The sequence below is a fragment of the Taudactylus pleione genome, unplaced genomic scaffold (assembly GCF_031769625.1).
Source record: "Taudactylus pleione unplaced genomic scaffold, aTauple2 ptg000041l, whole genome shotgun sequence".
Lineage (NCBI taxonomy): Eukaryota > Metazoa > Chordata > Amphibia > Anura > Myobatrachidae > Taudactylus > Taudactylus pleione.
The window spans coordinates 42,045,001-42,064,121 of NW_028284443.1; the positions used below are offsets into that span (position 1 = coordinate 42,045,001).

At 40.2% G+C, this 19,121-nt stretch overlaps 1 protein-coding gene across 2 annotated transcripts; it reads right to left on the minus strand.

Annotated features, from left to right (window-relative positions):
- Window positions 1-8,985: 8,985 nt before the first annotated feature.
- On the minus strand, window positions 8,986-17,628 carry ARGLU1 (arginine and glutamate rich 1). Of its 2 annotated transcripts, none has more exons than XM_088458307.1 (4): window positions 17,177-17,628; window positions 13,819-14,041; window positions 11,000-11,083; window positions 8,986-9,823 (listed from the first exon to the last, which is right to left on the minus strand). In XM_088458307.1, the coding sequence occupies exons 1-4, from the start codon at window positions 17,491-17,493 to the stop codon at window positions 9,659-9,661; spliced, it is 789 nt and encodes a 262-aa protein (XP_088314433.1). In that variant the 5' UTR covers window positions 17,494-17,628; the 3' UTR covers window positions 8,986-9,658. The 2 variants fall into 2 exon arrangements, with proteins under 2 accessions (XP_088314433.1, XP_088314424.1); XM_088458298.1 differs by having other exon boundaries at window positions 13,819-14,044.
- Between the last annotated feature and the right edge of the window lie 1,493 nt (window positions 17,629-19,121).

A 19,121-nucleotide genomic window follows, 5' to 3' on the forward strand; every position in this document is an offset into this window, starting at 1 on the left:
TTTCAAGGTCGCCAGGCTTGCACAGGTGTGTTCATTACTCACTGACACATTTTGAAAGGTGGAGCTAATTATTTCACTTGTGATTCTGTGAGGAGACCTGGAGAACATGCAGTTTGGGGTTCTGAGGACTGAGTTTGAGAACCTGTGCTTTAAACTGTGCTTTAACAATGTAATTTATTTTCTCATTCTGAAAAAGCAATCTAAGGGACTGTTTCAATAAGGAATATCCTGCAATGTTTGGCTGTGCACACATTTGCCCATTATGGGCAAACATTGCTAGCTTTCCTGTACACCTTCTGCCGCTAATTTAATTGCCCCCTAAGAATTACTTGGGATAGTAAATGACTGTCTTTTGCTTTCTACCTACAGGTTGCTCAAACTCCAGCGAATTGTCCTTTTACTTTACCTCTCCAGCTACTTGCTGTGGCAAAGTTTAAGATCTATTAATATAAAACTGTGAGAATCAGTACACCATACCACACTGATAAAGTTATATATTCAGTTAACTTGATCCCCTCCTTGGACACGGTTGTTGATTGTGAAAATCAAACAATTTATATTGAAGTTGAATACTTATAACAGTATCACTACAGTATCTCTGTATTTAAACTGGTAAAGCTAGTGTCTTTCATTTTCACTATTTGCCCTCAAAATGTTACACAGCATAATTTATTAGAAGTATTTTTTATAGGAAGATATGCATGCATAGACCATTTATTAGAACATTGCACAGCTTTATAATATTATAATCTACCACAATTAGTGTAGCGATATCAATTGACTTGTGCACTTTAAAACACAAACAGTTCAATAAGATTGTTTCTTTGTCAGTATTCATTTGAAAGAAATGCAGTGTTTGATTCATGTTCCCACTTCTGATAGATTAGGTATGCTTTACAATGTATTAAAGTTTGTGTTTCTATGGTTACATGGCAGCGAAGACTTCACATTTTAAGCTGCCCACACATTATGCTACTAGTTTGGCTGATCGATGTCAAATGACTGAATCTGAGCAGTTTGACTATGCATACAGTAAGCAGGGCAAAATTACACAGATGCAAATCACATGCAATTTGGCAGCTATGTGTATCTTTCCCAAGGGGTAGATGAATATGGCTAGCAATAGTGCAGTGCCCTACCTGCCTGAATCAGTTTGTTTTTGCTTTTAGCCTTTACCTTATGGGCTGTTGGAGTAACACTGTAAAAAGAGACTCACGTTTCCATTCTCTGCCAGTTCACTACCTATGCGCTGACCAGTTTGAAAAAAAAGTCAGTGTGTGTCAACAGAGCAAAGATAGGCCGCCAGCCTGTAGGCTGTTAGTAAGGGGATGTAAGTGATAGAAGGATATGGTATGGGATAATTGCAAGGTAGCTGACACTTGGGGGAAAATACTTGCAAGTGTTTGAATTGTGTGAAAAGCTGCATGTGTTTCTGGAGGGCAATTTGTAGTGATGCTGGTTGGTTAATAAATAAAGTTGGATCCTTCTCCTTGCTACCAACTATATTAAATGTAATGAATATGTCTATGCAAAGCTTAGATGTGACTACACTAAAGATAAATGGCTTAGTCCAATAGCTGCAATAAGTAAACAGTAATGTTGATGTTTGCAAGCTTACATGTGTATACATGGGGACAGCAGGCTACATATAACATCCTTTGCTACTTCAAAGGGCTTCTAAAGTAGTTCCAGAAATAGTTTTGTGATACTGAAATTGACCAATACTAACAAGATTCAGAACTTATTCCTAGCCTGCAGTTCCAAGGCAACTGATAGACCTCTAGTATCATAATTCAATGCAGTTTCAAAATATACTTTAGAAGATGGATGTAGACATGGTTAAAATGTTGACAGGCAACATTGTCAGAACGTTGATATGTGAAATGTTGACATTGTCAGAATGTCAGCATTAGGGTTAGGCTGTAGGATGAGAGGGTTAAGCACTAGGGGGAGGTTCGGCTATGTGGGGAAGTTAGGGATTGGGGAACTGTACTTACCAGAACGCTGGCGCATCAGATGATTCTGCCGCAACTGACGGTCACATGACCGCCGGGACTAGGTAAGTGACCGCCAAGGACAGTATCTCAACATTCTATTATTCCGCTTTAAATTTTCAGATCCACCCTGCTGAGAAATGGTGGCTTACAATGGTATGCAGTCGAGAAACCGGCTGCCTTAATACAGACAGCCGGCTTCCCAGCTGCTTTATCCCGGCGTGGGATAAATGACCGGCGTCTATATCTAGACGCCTGTCATTTACCCGACGCCGGGAGACTGGCGCTCGGCATCCCGATTGAAGGGCTACCGGGCGCCACAAGTGGACAGCAGCTTTAGGTTTAGGGCACCCGGGAGGACTTAGGGTTAGGCCCCCCCCCGGGAGGGTTAGACTAGGGGAAGGATTAGGGTTAGGCACCCCCCGGGGGACTTAGGTTTAGGCAGCGGGGAAGGGGGGGATTAGGGTTAGACACCCTTAAGAAGGGTTAGGGGTGTTAGGTTAGTTTATACTTACCTTAGGGACGATCGGGATTTCCAGCGCTGTCAGGCTTCCGCTGCCGGGCTCTGCTGATCTTTCGGGCTGCTGGGAATCGAACTGCCGGCCATGCGGCAGTCGGGATTCCATACCGATTCCCTTACAATAGCCCCGTTAAGTAAATAAAGCCCTATATGTCCAACAAAGCCAACCTCAATGAAAGTTGAAAAATGTTTATAGTATCTATATACTGATTTCCATATTGTCCAATTAATAAACAGTATCTGTGTGGTGGAATGTATTCCTCCTAAATATTTATGTGAAAAAAATGATTGGGATGCACTGGCCTGATGTTAATGTCCAACTTTAGTGGGCCTGTAAGATTAAACACTTGTCTGCATGGCAAAAAAACATTTTGTAGTGCTGTCTGAAACACGGTTGGACTTCCGTTTTGTCGCATCCGCTGCACTGGGGGAAAGTACCTGGAACTGGCTGGAGAACCCGAAGCTCTGATCAGGTTGTGTCCTATTTACCATCATTGGACTGTCAGGACTCCCATCCACGTTCATGCTGTGTGCCACTAACGGACTCCATTTTTTTTATATGCCTGTATTTCATCTATGTTTGTAAGTGCAACTTGTAAATTAAAAGCTGTTTCCCTAAAGGTTTTGCACTATGTTCTGTTTTGCACAGTGGAATGGGAGACATTTTATCAGATTATAAAACACAGAAAGAAAAGGAGTAATCCTGTTTCCTGATTGGCTGTACAGATGAATAAATTGTTGGCATAAAAACAACTACAGTCAGGTGCATAAATATTGGGACATTGACAGAATTTTCATATTTTGGCCTCTATTCACCACCACAATGGCTTTGAAATGAAACAAACAAGATGTGATTTAACTGCAGACTTTCAGATTTAATTTGAGGGTAATTACATCCAAAACAGGTGAACGGTGTAGGAATTACAATGGTTTCTATATGTGCCTCCCATTTTTTAAGGGGCCAAAAGTAATGGGACAAACTAAACAATCCTAAATCTAACTTTCACTTTTTAATACCTTGTTGCAAATCTTTTGCAGGCAATTACAGCCTGAAGTCTGGAACGCATAGACATCACCAGACGCTGGGTTTCATCCCTGGTGATGTTCTGCCAGGCCTCTACTGCAAATGTCTTCACTTCCTGCTTGTTCTTGGGGCATTTTCCCTTCAGTTTTGTCTTCATCAAATGAAATGCATGCTCAATCGGATTCAGGTCAGGGGATTGACTTGGCCATTGCATAACATTCCACTTTTTAGCCTTAAAAAACTCTTTGGTTGCTTTTGCAGTATGCTTCAGGTCATTGTCCATCTGCACTGTGAAGCGCCGTCCAATGAGTTCTGAAGCATTTGACTGAATATGAGCATATAATATAGCCCGACTGTCAGCAGTCACATCAATAAATACAAGGGAACCAGTTCCATTGGCAGCCATACATGCCCACGCCATGACACTACCGCCACCATGCTTCACTGATGAGGTGGTATGTTTTGGATCATGAGCAGTTTCTTTCCTTTTCCATACTCTTCTCTTCCCATCACTCTGGTACAAGTTGATCTTTGTCTCATCTGTCCATAGGATGTTGTTCCAGAACTGTAATGGCTTTTTTAGATGTTGTTTGGCAAACTCTAATCTGGTCTTCGTGTTTTTGTGGCTCACCAATGGTTTACATCTTGTGGTGAACCCTCTATATTCACTCTTGTGAAGTCTTCTCTTGATTGTTGACTTTGACACATATACACCTACCTCCTGGAGTGTTCTTGATTTGGCCAACTGTTGTGTAGGGGTTTTTCTTCACCAGGGAAATAATTCTTCTGTCATCCACCACAGTTGTTTTCCGTGGTCTTCTGGTGTTGCTGAGCTCTCCGATGCGTTCTTTCTTTTTAAGAATGTTCCAAGTAGTTGCTTTGGCCACACCTAATGTTTTTGCTATCTCTCTGATGGGTTTTGATTTTTCAGCCTAATGATGGCTTGCTTCACTTATAGTGACAGCTCTTTGGATCTCATATTGAGAGTCGACAGCAACTGATTCCAAATGCAAATGTCACACCTAGAATCAACTCCAGACCTTTTACCTGCTTAATTGATAATGAAATAATGAGGGAATAGCCCACACCTGTCCATGAAATAGCTTTTGAGTTGATAGTCCCATTACTTTTGGCCCCTTAAAAAGTAGGAGGCACATATAGAAACCGTTGTAATTCCTACACCGTTCACCTGATTTGGATGTAATTACCCTCAAATTAAATCTGAAAGTCTGCAGTTAAAGCACACCTTGTTTGTTTAATTTCAAAGCCAATGTGGTGGTGAATAGAGGCCAAAATATGAAAATTCTGTCAATGTCCCAATATTAATGCACCTGACTGTATTTCATATAAAGGATTGGGATAATTTTATGGGTGATTATGGTTATTATTTTCTATTGGTGACATTTACACTCTTTGGATTGTGGTATATAGAGAACGCCTGACTTTTGGTACATTATATTTAATATATATATTATATTAGTAGTGATATTGTATATTGATAGCTCTTAGTTTTATTGCTGATGCTATGTACCAAATACAGAAAATCGTGGAGAAAATATACATACTTGATGATAACCATTTGTACAGATGTCTCACAATTACACATAAATTGTGCCTACATGGTACAAACGACTCCAATTATAAGTAGTGACTTTTGTTAGTTACTACCACCTCCAAGGATACATAAAAATCTGGTTTTGCAGGGGTAAAAAGGCTCTCCAATAGAGAAACCTGGCTAGAAGCACTTAGATTTTGTTAATGCATTAGGAGTTATTTTAGGAATAACACTGATCAATACTAATTTTATTGCCAATCATATTAGAGCAATTTTAAGGTAACTGTGTAATTCCGATTAAGACATTGGCTTTGCTAGAATGGCTCAAATGTGTGATACACGGGCGGGAAACAAGAAAACAATAGACAACTGTCAACCGACTGCTGATTAGGTGGCCAATCGCTTATATACAGAGTGGGAATATTCTAGAATGATAAGAGTGAACACTTACAATATTTGCATGTCTCACCTTCTAGAATGTTCTGATAAGATTTCAATATGCACACATTAAGTTCCCTATTACCCAAGTTTATCCATTATCTCAAGAACTAGAACCAAGTAAAACACTAGTTTCATTTTTGAATTCAGCAACCTCAAAATACCCTAAATTTGTTCAAATATCCTTGGCAACTAATTTTGTTTTGTTAGGATGTGTAATCCATCATGTTACTCTAAGGTGTAAATCTATAAAGCTGGCAGGGTGAGTTTGATAGCAAGATTAATATTATGTGCAAAGTCCAGCATGTTGAACACTTAATATTAGTGCCTCATTAAATGTTGAGGCAAAAGTGGTTTCGTAAATATTTCTTAACAGTTACATGAATTAGAGTTTTTGAAGTGTCTTGTGGAACATATGGGTGTATTCTGGATAGATTTTTTTTTTGATTTATGTAAAATTCTTTAGAAACATATTGAATAGTGGGAACAAATGAAAGTTCAGAGTCAAGGATAAGGCAGCAAGCTTGTGAGGTAGGGTTGATTGTCAAGTTATCAATAGTGATAGAGATCAAGTAGGTAAATACTATTGGCTGGTGGAAATTGTATAAATTCAGTTTTGGAAAGACTAGCTAGAGGTGGCGTGATGACATCCAAGAAGAAATATACCCCTAAGTCTTCCCATGTTCTGTTTTCACTGACTTTTTATTAAATGTTTCTAATATTTTTGACTAAAGTAATATTATATAGACAAATCTGTAAAGAAGCAAACTGCTTAGTAAAGTAATTCATAATACAAGCATCATTGTTCTATTCACAAGTGGTAAAACCACTCATCCCCCTTTATACCAAACTGACCGTATTAATTAGAGCAGTGGTTCTCAAACTCAGTCCTCAGGACTCCCACACAGTACACATTTCCCAGGTCACCCAGCAGGTGCATTCATTACTGACACATTTTAAAAGATCCATGGGTGGTGCTTATTTCACTTGCGATTCTGTGAGACCTGGAAAACATGCACTGAGGACAGAGTTTGAGAACCTGTGCTCTAGAGCCATGTACCCATTTTTCTAGCACTTCTAGAAATAAAGAGTCAACAATCAGAAGAAACCATGCTGGAAGCTGGGCATCCACTATACAATTTTTTGTCAGATACCTGTCCAATCTGGCTGGTTGGAATGAAAACCTTGTTATGTATGGGAGAAAATGGCAGTCAATCATATGGTTTTAAACACTGAAAAAAGGACAAAAAAATTGTTCAAATTGGTTACATTTGTGTGTTTTAACCAATTTGTCTGAACGATCATTTTTGGCTGTTTTTCAGTGTTTGTGAGCAAATGGACGATTGTCATTTGCTCCCATACATTACCAGGTCTTCATTCCAACCAGCCAGATTGGAAGATATCTGACAGAAAATTGTATAGTGAATGCCCAGACTAACAGTTACAATTTCAAATAGAAAGCTTCATAGCTTTTTTTTTTTTTTTTCTTTCTTTTATGTTAAATTCCCATTTAGTGAGCTAAATAAAACCCCATACTATATTACAAAATGTCAGCAATAGCTGCAAATGTAAAAGCCTCAAATCTTAAGTATGCTCATTATGAATTAGATCTTGTCAATATTTTTAGTGTTGCACTGCAATTACTGACTGTAATCAGTTACAAACAAGTAATTTTCCTTGTCTCAGGTTATAAGAAAATTAAGGCTACATGATGTGCTACTTAGTTTAGATTCCTACAAACATACTATTCTGAGTGTTGTGCCCTGACACTATTTTCAACTCACTTTAACTATTATCATTATGTTTACAAGTGTTTAGCAAATACCTTGTAAACTTTACCTGTCAGCAGTTTTAATGTTATGGCCGATTCTTGCACATCCAGTATTATCAGCTGCGAGTCATCGCAAACAACCGACGCATTTGACGGCAGCCTGAACTCGCTCAAAACTGTGCAGCCCCACAGGACTGCATACAAAAGATGGCCACGAGGGGTGCGAGATGCAGACCCGATTCGCACCCCTCGCGGCTAATTGGATTGCCCCCTATGGAGGAAGTTATCCTCCTATACAGACCTGTTCAGTTATGAAACTTAAGGAGACTAGTGAGCAACTCCTTAAGTATGTAATGAAGAGCTTTGCATAGAAGCACAACGAATGTGTTACCACAATGTGAAATTAAGTTATGTCAATGTAGGAGCACATCTCCAGGGTTGGGTATGAAATCCCGGCTGTCGGGATGCCGCTGGTCAGAATACCGACAGCCAGAACCCCGAAACCCATTGGAACGAACCGCAAGTGTTTACCTAACCCCTACCCGGTGCGGTGCCTAACTCTACCCCCCCCCCCAACTCCAGTGCATAAGCCTGACCGCCCCCTCTCCAGTGCCTAAACCTACCCCCCCCCCCCCCCCCCACCAATCCTAACTCTCTCCCCGGTGCCTAACCCTCCCCCTAATCCCGCTACCATCCTCATAACACCACGATACTTACCTTCGGGGTGCCGGCGGTCTAAATATTGGTGCCGGGATCCTCATCGGTCGGGATTTCTGCGCTGGTATTCAGACCGTCAGCATCCCGTACGCCGAGATGCCGACAACATCCCCATCTCCATATATAGCTGAATGTTATGTAACGCTTCTTTAACTTCATATACACATTTATTTAGCAAAACATATTGCCAGTATTAAAAAAAACAAAACAATTAATTCTGTGCAAGGTACCAGAGTTATTTGTATTTAATAATGAATTAGGAACTCCCAAGATAAACATCTCTCACAGACACTTGTTACAAAAAGTGATGAAAATGCAGCTACAATAATTTTGTGCACATTGTATCTAGGTTTGAATTTTGTTGAAAAGCAGAACTCCCTTCTTTAAAATATATTAACCACCCTTTCCTTATCAAACTAAGGATAAAAAAAAATTGGCAGATTGAAAAAAAAAAAAAAAAAAAGTTTATTTTACAGGTTTTCAGGGCAAGAACACTTCAAATAAATCTTTTCTGCAGAAATGAAATCAAGAACACATCCCAGTTTCCTGCATGAATGAAAACACATGTACGGCAGTATTGTGAGAGAAAACGGAATTGTTGAACATTTGCATTGACGGGACCTGTATTTTATAGCTTCAGCAATGTCTGCTCTTCATTTCCAAAACATTTGTTAGGCTCAAAAATGCAGTTTCTATTGAAGATGATGAATTTCCTTGATTGCTACTGCATGCATTTTTATGTTATAATTAGAAAGTGTTAGGTATTCAGGCATTTGAGGCAGTTAAGCCAAACAGCTGTTTAAACATGATATTGCAGCTGTAACATTGTTCTCCTTCAGCTTAAAGTTACATTCACAAAACAGCAAGCTTTATATAAAACTGCACTTTGTGTGCACTGGGCAAAAATGCTGGATGAATAAACAAGTTTTCATACCAATAGTACCTTCAAAATATTCACGACATACATGAGGCATTTAAGACTTTATTCAGCAAATTGATGTATTTACACTGTGGAAAATCTGGTTGGGTTGCAGCAATAGTTAAAAACAATTTTGTACTGACAATACTGAGAGAGACTTTTAAAGGAATCGTTTGACTATATGTATCCTTACCTGTACCGGGACATCAAGTGCAAGTGGAACAGCATCATGGGGGGACACTGATTTTACAATACACTACAACGTTCCAACAATACTGTGGCAATTTATGGATGCAAACACCAGTCATTGTATTGTAAAAGTTCATTAGAGCAAAAAGCATTTTATGGTGAAAAAAATATCAGCAATAGTTAAAACCTTATCAGATCATATTAAAGCAATTTAAGGGGACATAGGTCCATTTTACATTCTCATGGAGGTTATGAGACAATTTGTAAAATCTACTTAATGATCTGATAAGGATTTAACTGATTTGATTGAAAAAACATGTTATATATATATATATATATATATATAAAAAAAAAAAAAAAAGTTACGGAATTTAGAGCACAGCCCCTTTGAGAAATGATATTTGATATTCCAGACTCAAAAATAAAATAATTAAAAAAAAAAAAAGTAAAAAAAAAACAAAAAAAAAAACACTTCAACATGAAGCTACCATACATAGTCTTGATTTAGATAGGAAAATGTTCATAGGCAATTTAATCTGGGCTTTTTAATGAGAAAGATAATTTCGGTCTGGACTTCCCCTTGCCCAATATAATTTTTTGCTCTTCCTTTTGTTGTCTTTGTCTCTCTTGTTCTAGTTTCATCCTTTCCTCATGTATTTTTCTTTGCTGTTCAACAATTTTCAATTGCTCCTCAGCCTGTGGTTATATAGGCAAAAGTCAATTAAAACGTACATCATAAGAAGGAAATAGGCTTGTATTTTACCAAACGAAAGATGCAAGATGATACTGTAAGTGGTGTGTACCATTTACTTTGCAAGAAATAAAACAAAATACTGTTCTAAACATACATTACACCTAGAAGTTAGTGGCCGCTGGGGCATCTACACACAATCTGTAATAACATGGAAAACGCCAGAGAGTGCGGCACATCCCGACTATGGTGATGTTAGTTCCCTTGACATGAAATGGTAAGGATTTCTGGGAACAGCGCGAGACAGGGCATAACATACTTTCTAGCACAAGGTGTTGTTGGGGGTAAAAGCTTTATATGGAAAACCACTGGCTACATATACAAATTGGGTCTACATACTGCTCACGGACTTTGTTGAGCTTTGATAAGATGTAATTTAAGGAAACATGAGGTGGGCAAATCATCCACACACTGCTCTTACTAAACAACCTTTGCTTCCCAGCTACTGCACACCTGGCATATATAATTGTTCTATTCTGACATTTTTTATTACAAACTAGTGTTAACAAATTTGTTCGAAATACTGCTTATAATTAGACTTGATATTTTTTGTCATTAATTACATTGTTTATCACATGTGAAATTATACTCGTGTTCACCCACATACAGCACCTACTCCCAAAGCAGTAAGAACTTGAATAAATAATCACTGATTTTAGGCAATTTCATTTTTCATTAATTTTTTTTTTTATTTTTATTAACAAAGATCTGATAATGGGCCCCAGAGACTAAAATGAAGAAGCACAGATGTCAGTTACGCTGCAGTGACATCTCAGACAAAACCTCTGTTGGAATCCAGGAGTTTACACAGATGTTCCAGTACATAGTAGGCAACAAGTCAGTTATAGAAGTTCTGCTGCTTTACCACCACACATATGCAAGACCTGAAGCCAGCTTCTCTAGCATAGCATAACATGCCATCAGCACGAACACTGTTTTCATTTAGTGGAGTATATTAACAAATTACATATCTCAGGTATACTAGCCTTATAAATACACAGGTTTCAATAAGCTAAGGTTTATAATTTGGATTACTAGCACTACAAGAGTGGATAAACAAATCAGAGGTTTAGAAGGGAGTTACAATATCTGTTCACAGGAATAAAGAACATAAAATTTACCAGTTTAGCTTGTGCCTCAGCAATTTTACGGTTATTTTCTTCAAGTATTCGCTCCAGTTCCTCCCGCTTTGCCCTTTCTTCTTCCTAAATGGAGGATACAGTAAAATGTTAGAAAATTGCAGTGCTCAATTTGCTCATCTTCCTCTAAATTGCCTCAATTGCATTTGGGACTTAAGGGGCAGCACTAGAGCCACCATATTCTTTCAATAAAACATCAAACAGTGAAGTCACTACACACATTTCCCTAGCGCTAACTTCAGCTCAACCCTCCCAATCCAAAACAGCAATCAATTTAACCCTCCCTAGCCTCTCCTAACAATTTAAGAGTTTTTTTTTATTTATTTTTTTATTATTTAAAAGTCAGACATTCAATAAGGACATTTATAAAACTGGAAAGTGTATACAAAAATTATAAAAGAAAACAAAAACACAAAAATAAAAGGGAATAGTTTCTCTCGCCAAAAATGTATACCTACGTATTATTTACCTATACTCCTTTAATCAGCATTAAAAGTTGAATATTTACTGTCTTGTCCAGTGTCCTGCAGAGTGTGCTCCTCAGCTGCCATACGCGCCAGCTTCCTCTTTAAAATGATTTGTACTGTTAGCTTGGCAACACCTGCCATCAGCAGCTCAACCAATTTTAAGAAACATACAAGGAAGGCTGAGCTGAGGAATGCAGATGTTTATTGTAAGAGGGAACAAAAATATGTAATTCATCATTCCTAAGGCAAACAATTCATAACAAACATACATTTTATTGTTAGTCAAATGCAATCCATGTCTGAGGCTCTGAGGAAACTTAGTGTCATTTGCAATGCTTTGCCAGTTTAAAGGTGCAATCCATTATTTAAAGAACATAAAGGAAAGTTTATTGCAGCTTTTCTAGGACTCGCTTAGTTCACTTTAATTTTTATGCATTCGTTTCTGACTCCCAAATATGGATGCAGATATTCCCAAAATGCAACAGACACCATTTCATATAAAATTTTTTGGTGGGAATGCACCTTTAAAATTACTTGCAAGTTTTTGTTTTTGTATGGTTGTTCTTAAGCCTGTAGATATGAAACAATTCACTTTTTTTTTTTTTAAGTGTATGCAAAAATTCAGTAATTATATGTAAAAAGAATGTTGTAAGTAGCATGGATAAAGAAACAAGAGTGTTACATAACATGACGCCAAGTAACAGGCTACTGCCTATTGCTTTAAGACCACATTCAAATAGAAGGGAAATAAAGATAAAAAATGATGGCAGTAGAACACGCTTTCCTTAACACTGAAAGTAGTGTTAATTTAGAGGGGGAAGATAATTTTTGGCTATATTCCACACCATTCCTAAGAACAAGCCTCATATTAGTTGAAGCATTGAATCCATAAAAATAGTCACTCTGGACCATATTGCTATATCTCCAACACTATCTAATGGATGGATCAAAATAACAAATACAAGTGGAATCAATTTCCCTCACAGAAAACTACTCATTAGCTTCCCACACAGCTAGCCTCTCAGACAGTACCTCAAATACCATCTACTCCCTACAGCATTCTAGGTCAGATGTGGAGAACACACAGTAGAATTTATGATACATTTAGTCAAATCTAAAAGCCAGCAGGATATTTAACTAAGCCTGATAAAATGTAGATATATTAATCTCTCAAGAAATGACTTTGAAAAGTTAGACACTAGAAGTTTTTTTCAAGGCACATTGGATCCAGGGGTCTGCCCAGTTCTGTGCTTAATAGATTTCAACCTATTGGCTTTTAAACAAAGCATTGACATTATGAAAACTATAAAGAAAAATTACAAAGCTAATTTATATTTTAATTCATCATAATTGTCACTAAGTTCAGTCTACTATTCCTTAGTCATTACTACTCAACTGTTATTTTATTGGGCTTGTAAGTAAATGCACGGTCATAATTATATTGACATTAACCCTTCTATAAAATACAAGTTACACAATTAAAGTTGGACACAAGATCAGATATACAGGAATGGGTCTGTATATTGTTTTTATTCTTCTCAGAATTATGTGGCAGCCTGTTAAACTAGCCACTCAATCTTTATGAAACTAATCATTAGTAATTATAAATGCTGAAAACAATAGCTTTCAGTAGCCAATTACTGCCTCATATAGACACTTCCTGCATGTGCTCCACCTGTTGGAAAGCAATATTTTTAAACTTAGATGAGGGCAAGTCGATATCTTGAAAGAACTCTATGAGGAGGAAATGATGTTATAACTAGGTAATCAAGTAACGTTACTGTTGATCTGGACAAACAAGGGGGAGAAAAACAAGTTATTTTGAGGGTGATAAGCACATTAAAAGGGTTAGTGCTTAAATTATAATGAAGAAATAAAAAAAATCTGAAGGAGGAAATAAGCTGTTCAAGTGGCCAAGTCAATCAGCCCCTTGCCAGAAACTGTAGCATTACGGCCAAATGGTTCAGTAGTTTAAATGGCATGGTACCTCAGCTGTCAACAGCTACAATTTTTAAAATGGATTATTTTGAGTAGACTGAAAATGTTCAAAAGACTACAGCCATGGCAAAAGTTTCAAGTGCATTTCTCAGAGCTTTTCTATAAACCTAAATGTTATCTTTGGGGAATAAAAGCAGGTATAATTCAGGAGATTGTGGTCCACTTTGATGCCAAAGGTAACCAGAACAATACAGATTTGATGTTCTGTAAGAAATTCAGTAACTGACCCAGAATGCAGCAAGAACAAATGTGTACTAGTAATTACACAAAGAAAAAAAAAAAAGTAAGAAAGTTTTGCCATGGACTGTCACTACTTTCCAAACGACCAAGCGTTACCTCTCTGGCTTTTTGTGCAGCTAATTCGGCCTGCCTCTGTCGCTCGAGTTCTTCGAGCAACTGCTTTTCCATGATGCGCTTCGCTTCTTCGACCCTTCGTAGAACTTCGCGTTCTATTTCATCTTTCCGTTTCTCCAACTCTTCCTCCACACGTTTAGCAACCAGCTCTTCCACACGTCGTGCTGTCTCCTCCTCAATGAGTTTTTCTTCAATTTCTTGCTGCCTACTGAATAAAGAGCAAATAATTAATAATCTTTGAAAACATCTGATACACACTGCTTAAAACAACTCATAACTTCTCACTTACACATCAGCAATGTAAATCAACAGTGATAGTGATCTAATCTTACCAAGCAATTTATTGAGGCTGCAGTGTAGAAGGAAACATTGCTAGTACACTCCAGCATGACTGTCTGAATAGGTTACAAAGAAGTTATAGGTTATACCCCTTTTGCACAAAAAAACTGGCTCCCAAACAGAACACGGGCCGGAGCCAGATTTTACTCCTTTCACACCGACGGCTGGACTGTATGGATTATTCCAGGGTCAAGCCATTCACCCCAGACCCAGGTCTTCCGGCATTAGAGTGGACACTTGGAGGGGTCATCCCCAAACGCCACTGAAGCCAGCTTATCCACTCCTTTGAGGCATGAGCAGTGTCATCGTGACCAGGACCATGCTGTTTACGCCACACCGTTCAACCCTTGTAGCTACCAGGGTCTGATTCCCAGGTCACTTGACCTTGGTTATTTTTTAAAGGACCCTTTTACACCATACTGCGGCCTGGCAATAACCCTGGTTATTTGCGCAGTGGAAAAGGGGTATTAGTAAGGCAGCAGTTTAATAGAACACGAGGCCCAGATGAAATTCTGATTATTGAAGGTTCCAAAATATAATTTAATCAGTTCTTAAACCGGGTACACACCTTTGGGATCACCCAGCTGATCGAGCTAACGCTCACTATCAGCAAAGTAGTGTGTACCCAGCTTGACCCCGTACACACCAAGAAACAGCTTAGTGTGTATGTTCTTCTATGACAGTGGTTCCCCGAACGCATTCCTCAAAGAGCACTAACAGTGCATGTTTTACAGGTCTCCTCAGAGAATCACAAGTGAAATAATTTGATCCACCTGTTGATATTTTAAAATCTTTCAGCCAGCACTGAATACATCTGTGAACCAACTAGGAATAATGGAAACCATGCCCTGAAACGGTGGGTACACACTGGAGCGATGTGTACTCGGCACGATATGGTGGCTGACATATATCCGTGGTACACATCGGAACAATGCAACGAAGGACGGAACAATCCCTTGTTCTGTAATTGATTACCTTGCACGGCGCCACATGCGATATCGTCCAGTTGGCCATGCAGCATGGGAAACCGGAAGATATCGCTAATGACCACGAGAGCGAGCAAATTAGCTGTACAGTAGTGGTTCCCAAACTGTGCGCCAAACTTGCAGGGGTGCCTCAGGTTGGTGGTCCAGCACCAAATCAAATTATTTACTGTTAATGTAATGTAAATGTGAACAAACAGAAGCACAAACCTGCCCCCCACTACATAACTGAACCTAAGGATGACAGGTAAGCACAATATACTTCACTTTACTATTTTACTAAAAAATTTTCTGAATTTCTCAAGAACAAACTTAAACTTAGGGGGGGCCGTGAAAACAATGCTGATACTCTAGGGCGCCATGATTTTAAAAAGTTTGGGAACCACTGCAGTATACACTGAACAATCCTGCCGATACGTTGTTTTTCGATTACGGACTGAACTACGTATCAGGCAGATATCATTCCAGTGTGTACCCAGCTTTAGTGCTCCTTAAGAAATGAGTTTGGGAGACCTGCATCTAGAATACTAAACAGCTCATAAGGTGCAAACTCTTGATCCGACAGTTGCAGCAGTGTTTTAAGACGTTTAGCGGCGAATACTCCTGCATACACACTTATACAATTGTCAAGCCGATCAGCATGACGATTGTATAAGCATTTACCCAACTTTAGGCACAACCAGTGACTGGCTGATGTTTCTTATATAAGCACAGTAAGTGGTTAAAGAACTAACATTATGTAACAAATATACAAATCAGGATATGTTCATGGAGCTAGTTCATCAACCCAAATGGGTCCATTATAGCAGCATGTATTCCAAAAATTTCACACCCAAAGTAGCAACACAAGAGATATAATGGGGTAGATGTATTACAGTGGCACGTTAAGAGCCGCTATAACGCTTCCTGCTTTGCCTCTTTACCGAGGCGAAGCAGGAAGCACTACCGGTGAGATGTGTGAACATCTCATCGGCCGGAGAGGGGGAGCGTTAACTCCCCCCTCCGGCGCTACCCGCTACAGACCACATCGCATCAGCCTAGTGCTGATGCGATGTGTGTCAGGCCCGGCCGGCTCCATTGAGCATGCGCGGGAACTCGCAAGTGTCGCAAGATCCCCGCGCACAGCCTGGAGCCGGCAGCCGCCGCAGCAGGGACAGCGCTGTCCCTGCTGTGGGGATAGGCTAGCGCCAGGCTGTAGCTGTCAATAACGACAGCTACAGCCGGCCGAATGGTCATGCGGTATGACCGTTCGTACATGGCCCTGCCGCTCGGCGCTGCTATCTTATAGATAGCAGCGCCGATAATGACAGGGGCGCATAGCGCCCCTGTCATTTACAGCCCAGACCCCCGATCATACATCGGGGAGAAGCGGTATCAGCGCACATAACATGCGCTGATACCGCTTCTGGGCTTCATACATCTCCCCCAATCAATATTGCCACACCATACACTAGTAACGGGACGCAGTATTTATATCCTTCAGGTTTCAAAAAACGACTGCAGAAACCAATGCCATCTGCAGATGGTGTTATGGTGCGTACACACTAGACGTAATTTTGCACGATTAGTCCGATTTCTACGCATCGGAACTACAAATCATGTCGAATATGTCCAAATCGTGAGTGTCCATGCACGATAACGATGCGCGTACCCGCAGGTCATACATCGCATCTTCAGATCTTGACTACAGCAGGCAACAGCTGCCAATCTGCTAACAGGATCCATATTATTAAGTGTGACACCCCCTCCTCCCCAGAGTGCATGTGTGATATAACTTTGACACAATGGTACCTATAAACTCTCATTGCTATTGGCAACTAAAGTGGGAGCACTAGGGTTCATGAGGCAGATGTCCATCATCAGAGCAATGAGGAATGACACCAGCAGAGTTCTGTGCTGGGCCATCACCATTATTCGGGGCCTAGTTACTCATACAGCCACCAGGCAGAGGGGCGAGACCGGGAGAACCAGACACAGGCCACACCCGGCACGTTACATGCGGGCCCCCCCACACTCACATCCGCCGCTGGCGCTCGTACTCTATCTTCTTCTCCTCATCCTCCCGCTTCTGCTTCTCGTCCAGGCTGCTCCTCTTGCTCAAATTGCGCCCGAATATGTCGATGCGGTCGGGCGGGGTCGACACCCTCTCCCTACGGGACGCCGTGTTGGAGCGGGACCGTGACCGGGACTCCCGCCTCCTGTTCCGCTTGCTTTCCCGGGACTTTGAGCGCTTCCTCACCCGCTCCTTTTCCCGGGAGCGGCTCCGCTTCTTATTGTGCTTGCCGCTTTTCACATGCTTGGAACGGGACGAGCTGCGACTGCGTGAGCGACCCATCTCCCGGCGCCCTGCTCTGGGGGGTGGGATGGCTGAGCACACGGACCGGCTGCCTACGGACGGATTATTCAGCGATCGGCCTGCAAGAGGAAAGAGGACAAGATGGCGGCTGCTCCAGCCCTGCGCCACTCAGCGCGAGGCCCACAATGCTGCGCGAGGCACGGAGGGAGCATGCGCGGCCTGACCCAGAATGCAGCGCGTGCAGCACAGCTCCCGGACGCCGGGGCATGCTGCGCATGCGCGTGAGGCTACAGCTGGCACTGCTACAGTAATACAGTTACCGTACACATCAGTGACCTGCTGCTGCTGCTGCATAGAGTGAGAGTCTAGTTCTCTGGAAGGTTATTCAGTTATGACAGGTCACTTTGTTACATGACCGCTTTCTTTCAAATCTCTTCCATCATTTTGTAACGAGCAGTTGACAGTAAATAGATAATAGTTTAATTACAGTGTGCAGTAGAATGGACCCCCATAATTATTTTTAGAATGGTTACTTAATATTTCCCAGGAAAGTCTATAATTTTACCTCACTCCAGACATTCTACTGGGCACTACATGCTGGAACAATTTACCAGAGTCTGTCAAATCTAGCTTAAAATATTTTAAATATAAACTCAGTTAAATTTAGATCTTATTACTTTTTGTTTTGTTTGTCAAAATCAAATGAAACTTTTTTTTTCTTATTAAGCATTATTATTACTCCAGCAGTGTAGCACCTTGTTTTGCAAAGTAGCACATAATAAATGATTGTGAGCAGAGCCGTAACTAGACTTTTTGGTGCCCTGTGCCAGAAAGAGCATTGGCACCCCCTCATTTTTCAAAGGGACATAATGCACCCAAAAAAGGGGAATGGCCTCTTGGGGAAGGGCCAGGGAAGAGATAGGAGAGGCCAGGAGATGCTGGGGATAAAAGAAGAGGAAACTACAAGTGAGAATGATAATAAACAGAAATATGACAGGCCCAAACAGCACCCCCTGACCTGTGGTGCCCTGTGCGATGGCACCGGCCGCACTACCCTAGCTACGGCCCTGATTGTGAGAATATGTATAATAACAATACAAGAAACATGTCTATATATATTTACATATGCATGGGGAATGCCATATTATACAGCCCCAAAATGGCTGGGATATAATTATCCTGGAAAAAGCATCATAGAAATACAAGTGAAAGGTTTAGTGTTATTACAAACGTTTTATCCAACCTACATGGAGCCTCTATATCTGCAGCATAGCAAACATTGCAGGCTCCAGGTACTATATGCTAATGCAAGAAGACTGAGCATGTAATAAAATATGTTGTGTACAATTACATTTTTACGTACTAACTCAACATCCTTAAACAGTGGTGGCTTTAGCAAATTGTAACCATATTTTTATGGTTTTCTTTTGAAATTCTATACAAGAGTAAAGAATTGATACCCCAAGTTAGTATGTGCAATGAGTACACGCACTGCACACTGTTACACTATCATTCATAGCCTGCATTTTTGACATTTGGCATGATGGATTCATGCAATTTTCTACATGTTATTGTCCTACCTTTAGTGTGAGAGAGTAGGAAGTGGAATTAATGTTTTTTAATCCTTCAGTGCTTGTGTTCTATATACTGTACAACTTAACTGTACC

Bases quoted from the DNA above. Each gene is read 5' to 3' on its own strand.
- ARGLU1 (XM_088458298.1), bottom strand. From the start codon at position 17,493: ATGGGTCGCTCACGCAGTCGCAGCTCGTCCCGTTCCAAGCATGTGAAA. The intron at 14,045-17,176 runs GTGAGTGTGGGG...CTCTTTATTCAG, and splicing joins TACGAGCGCCAGCGGCGGAT to TAGGCAGCAAGAAATTGAAG. The intron at 9,824-10,999 runs GTAAATTTTATG...ATATAACCACAG, and splicing joins CTGAGGCACAAGCTAAACTG to GCTGAGGAGCAATTGAAAAT.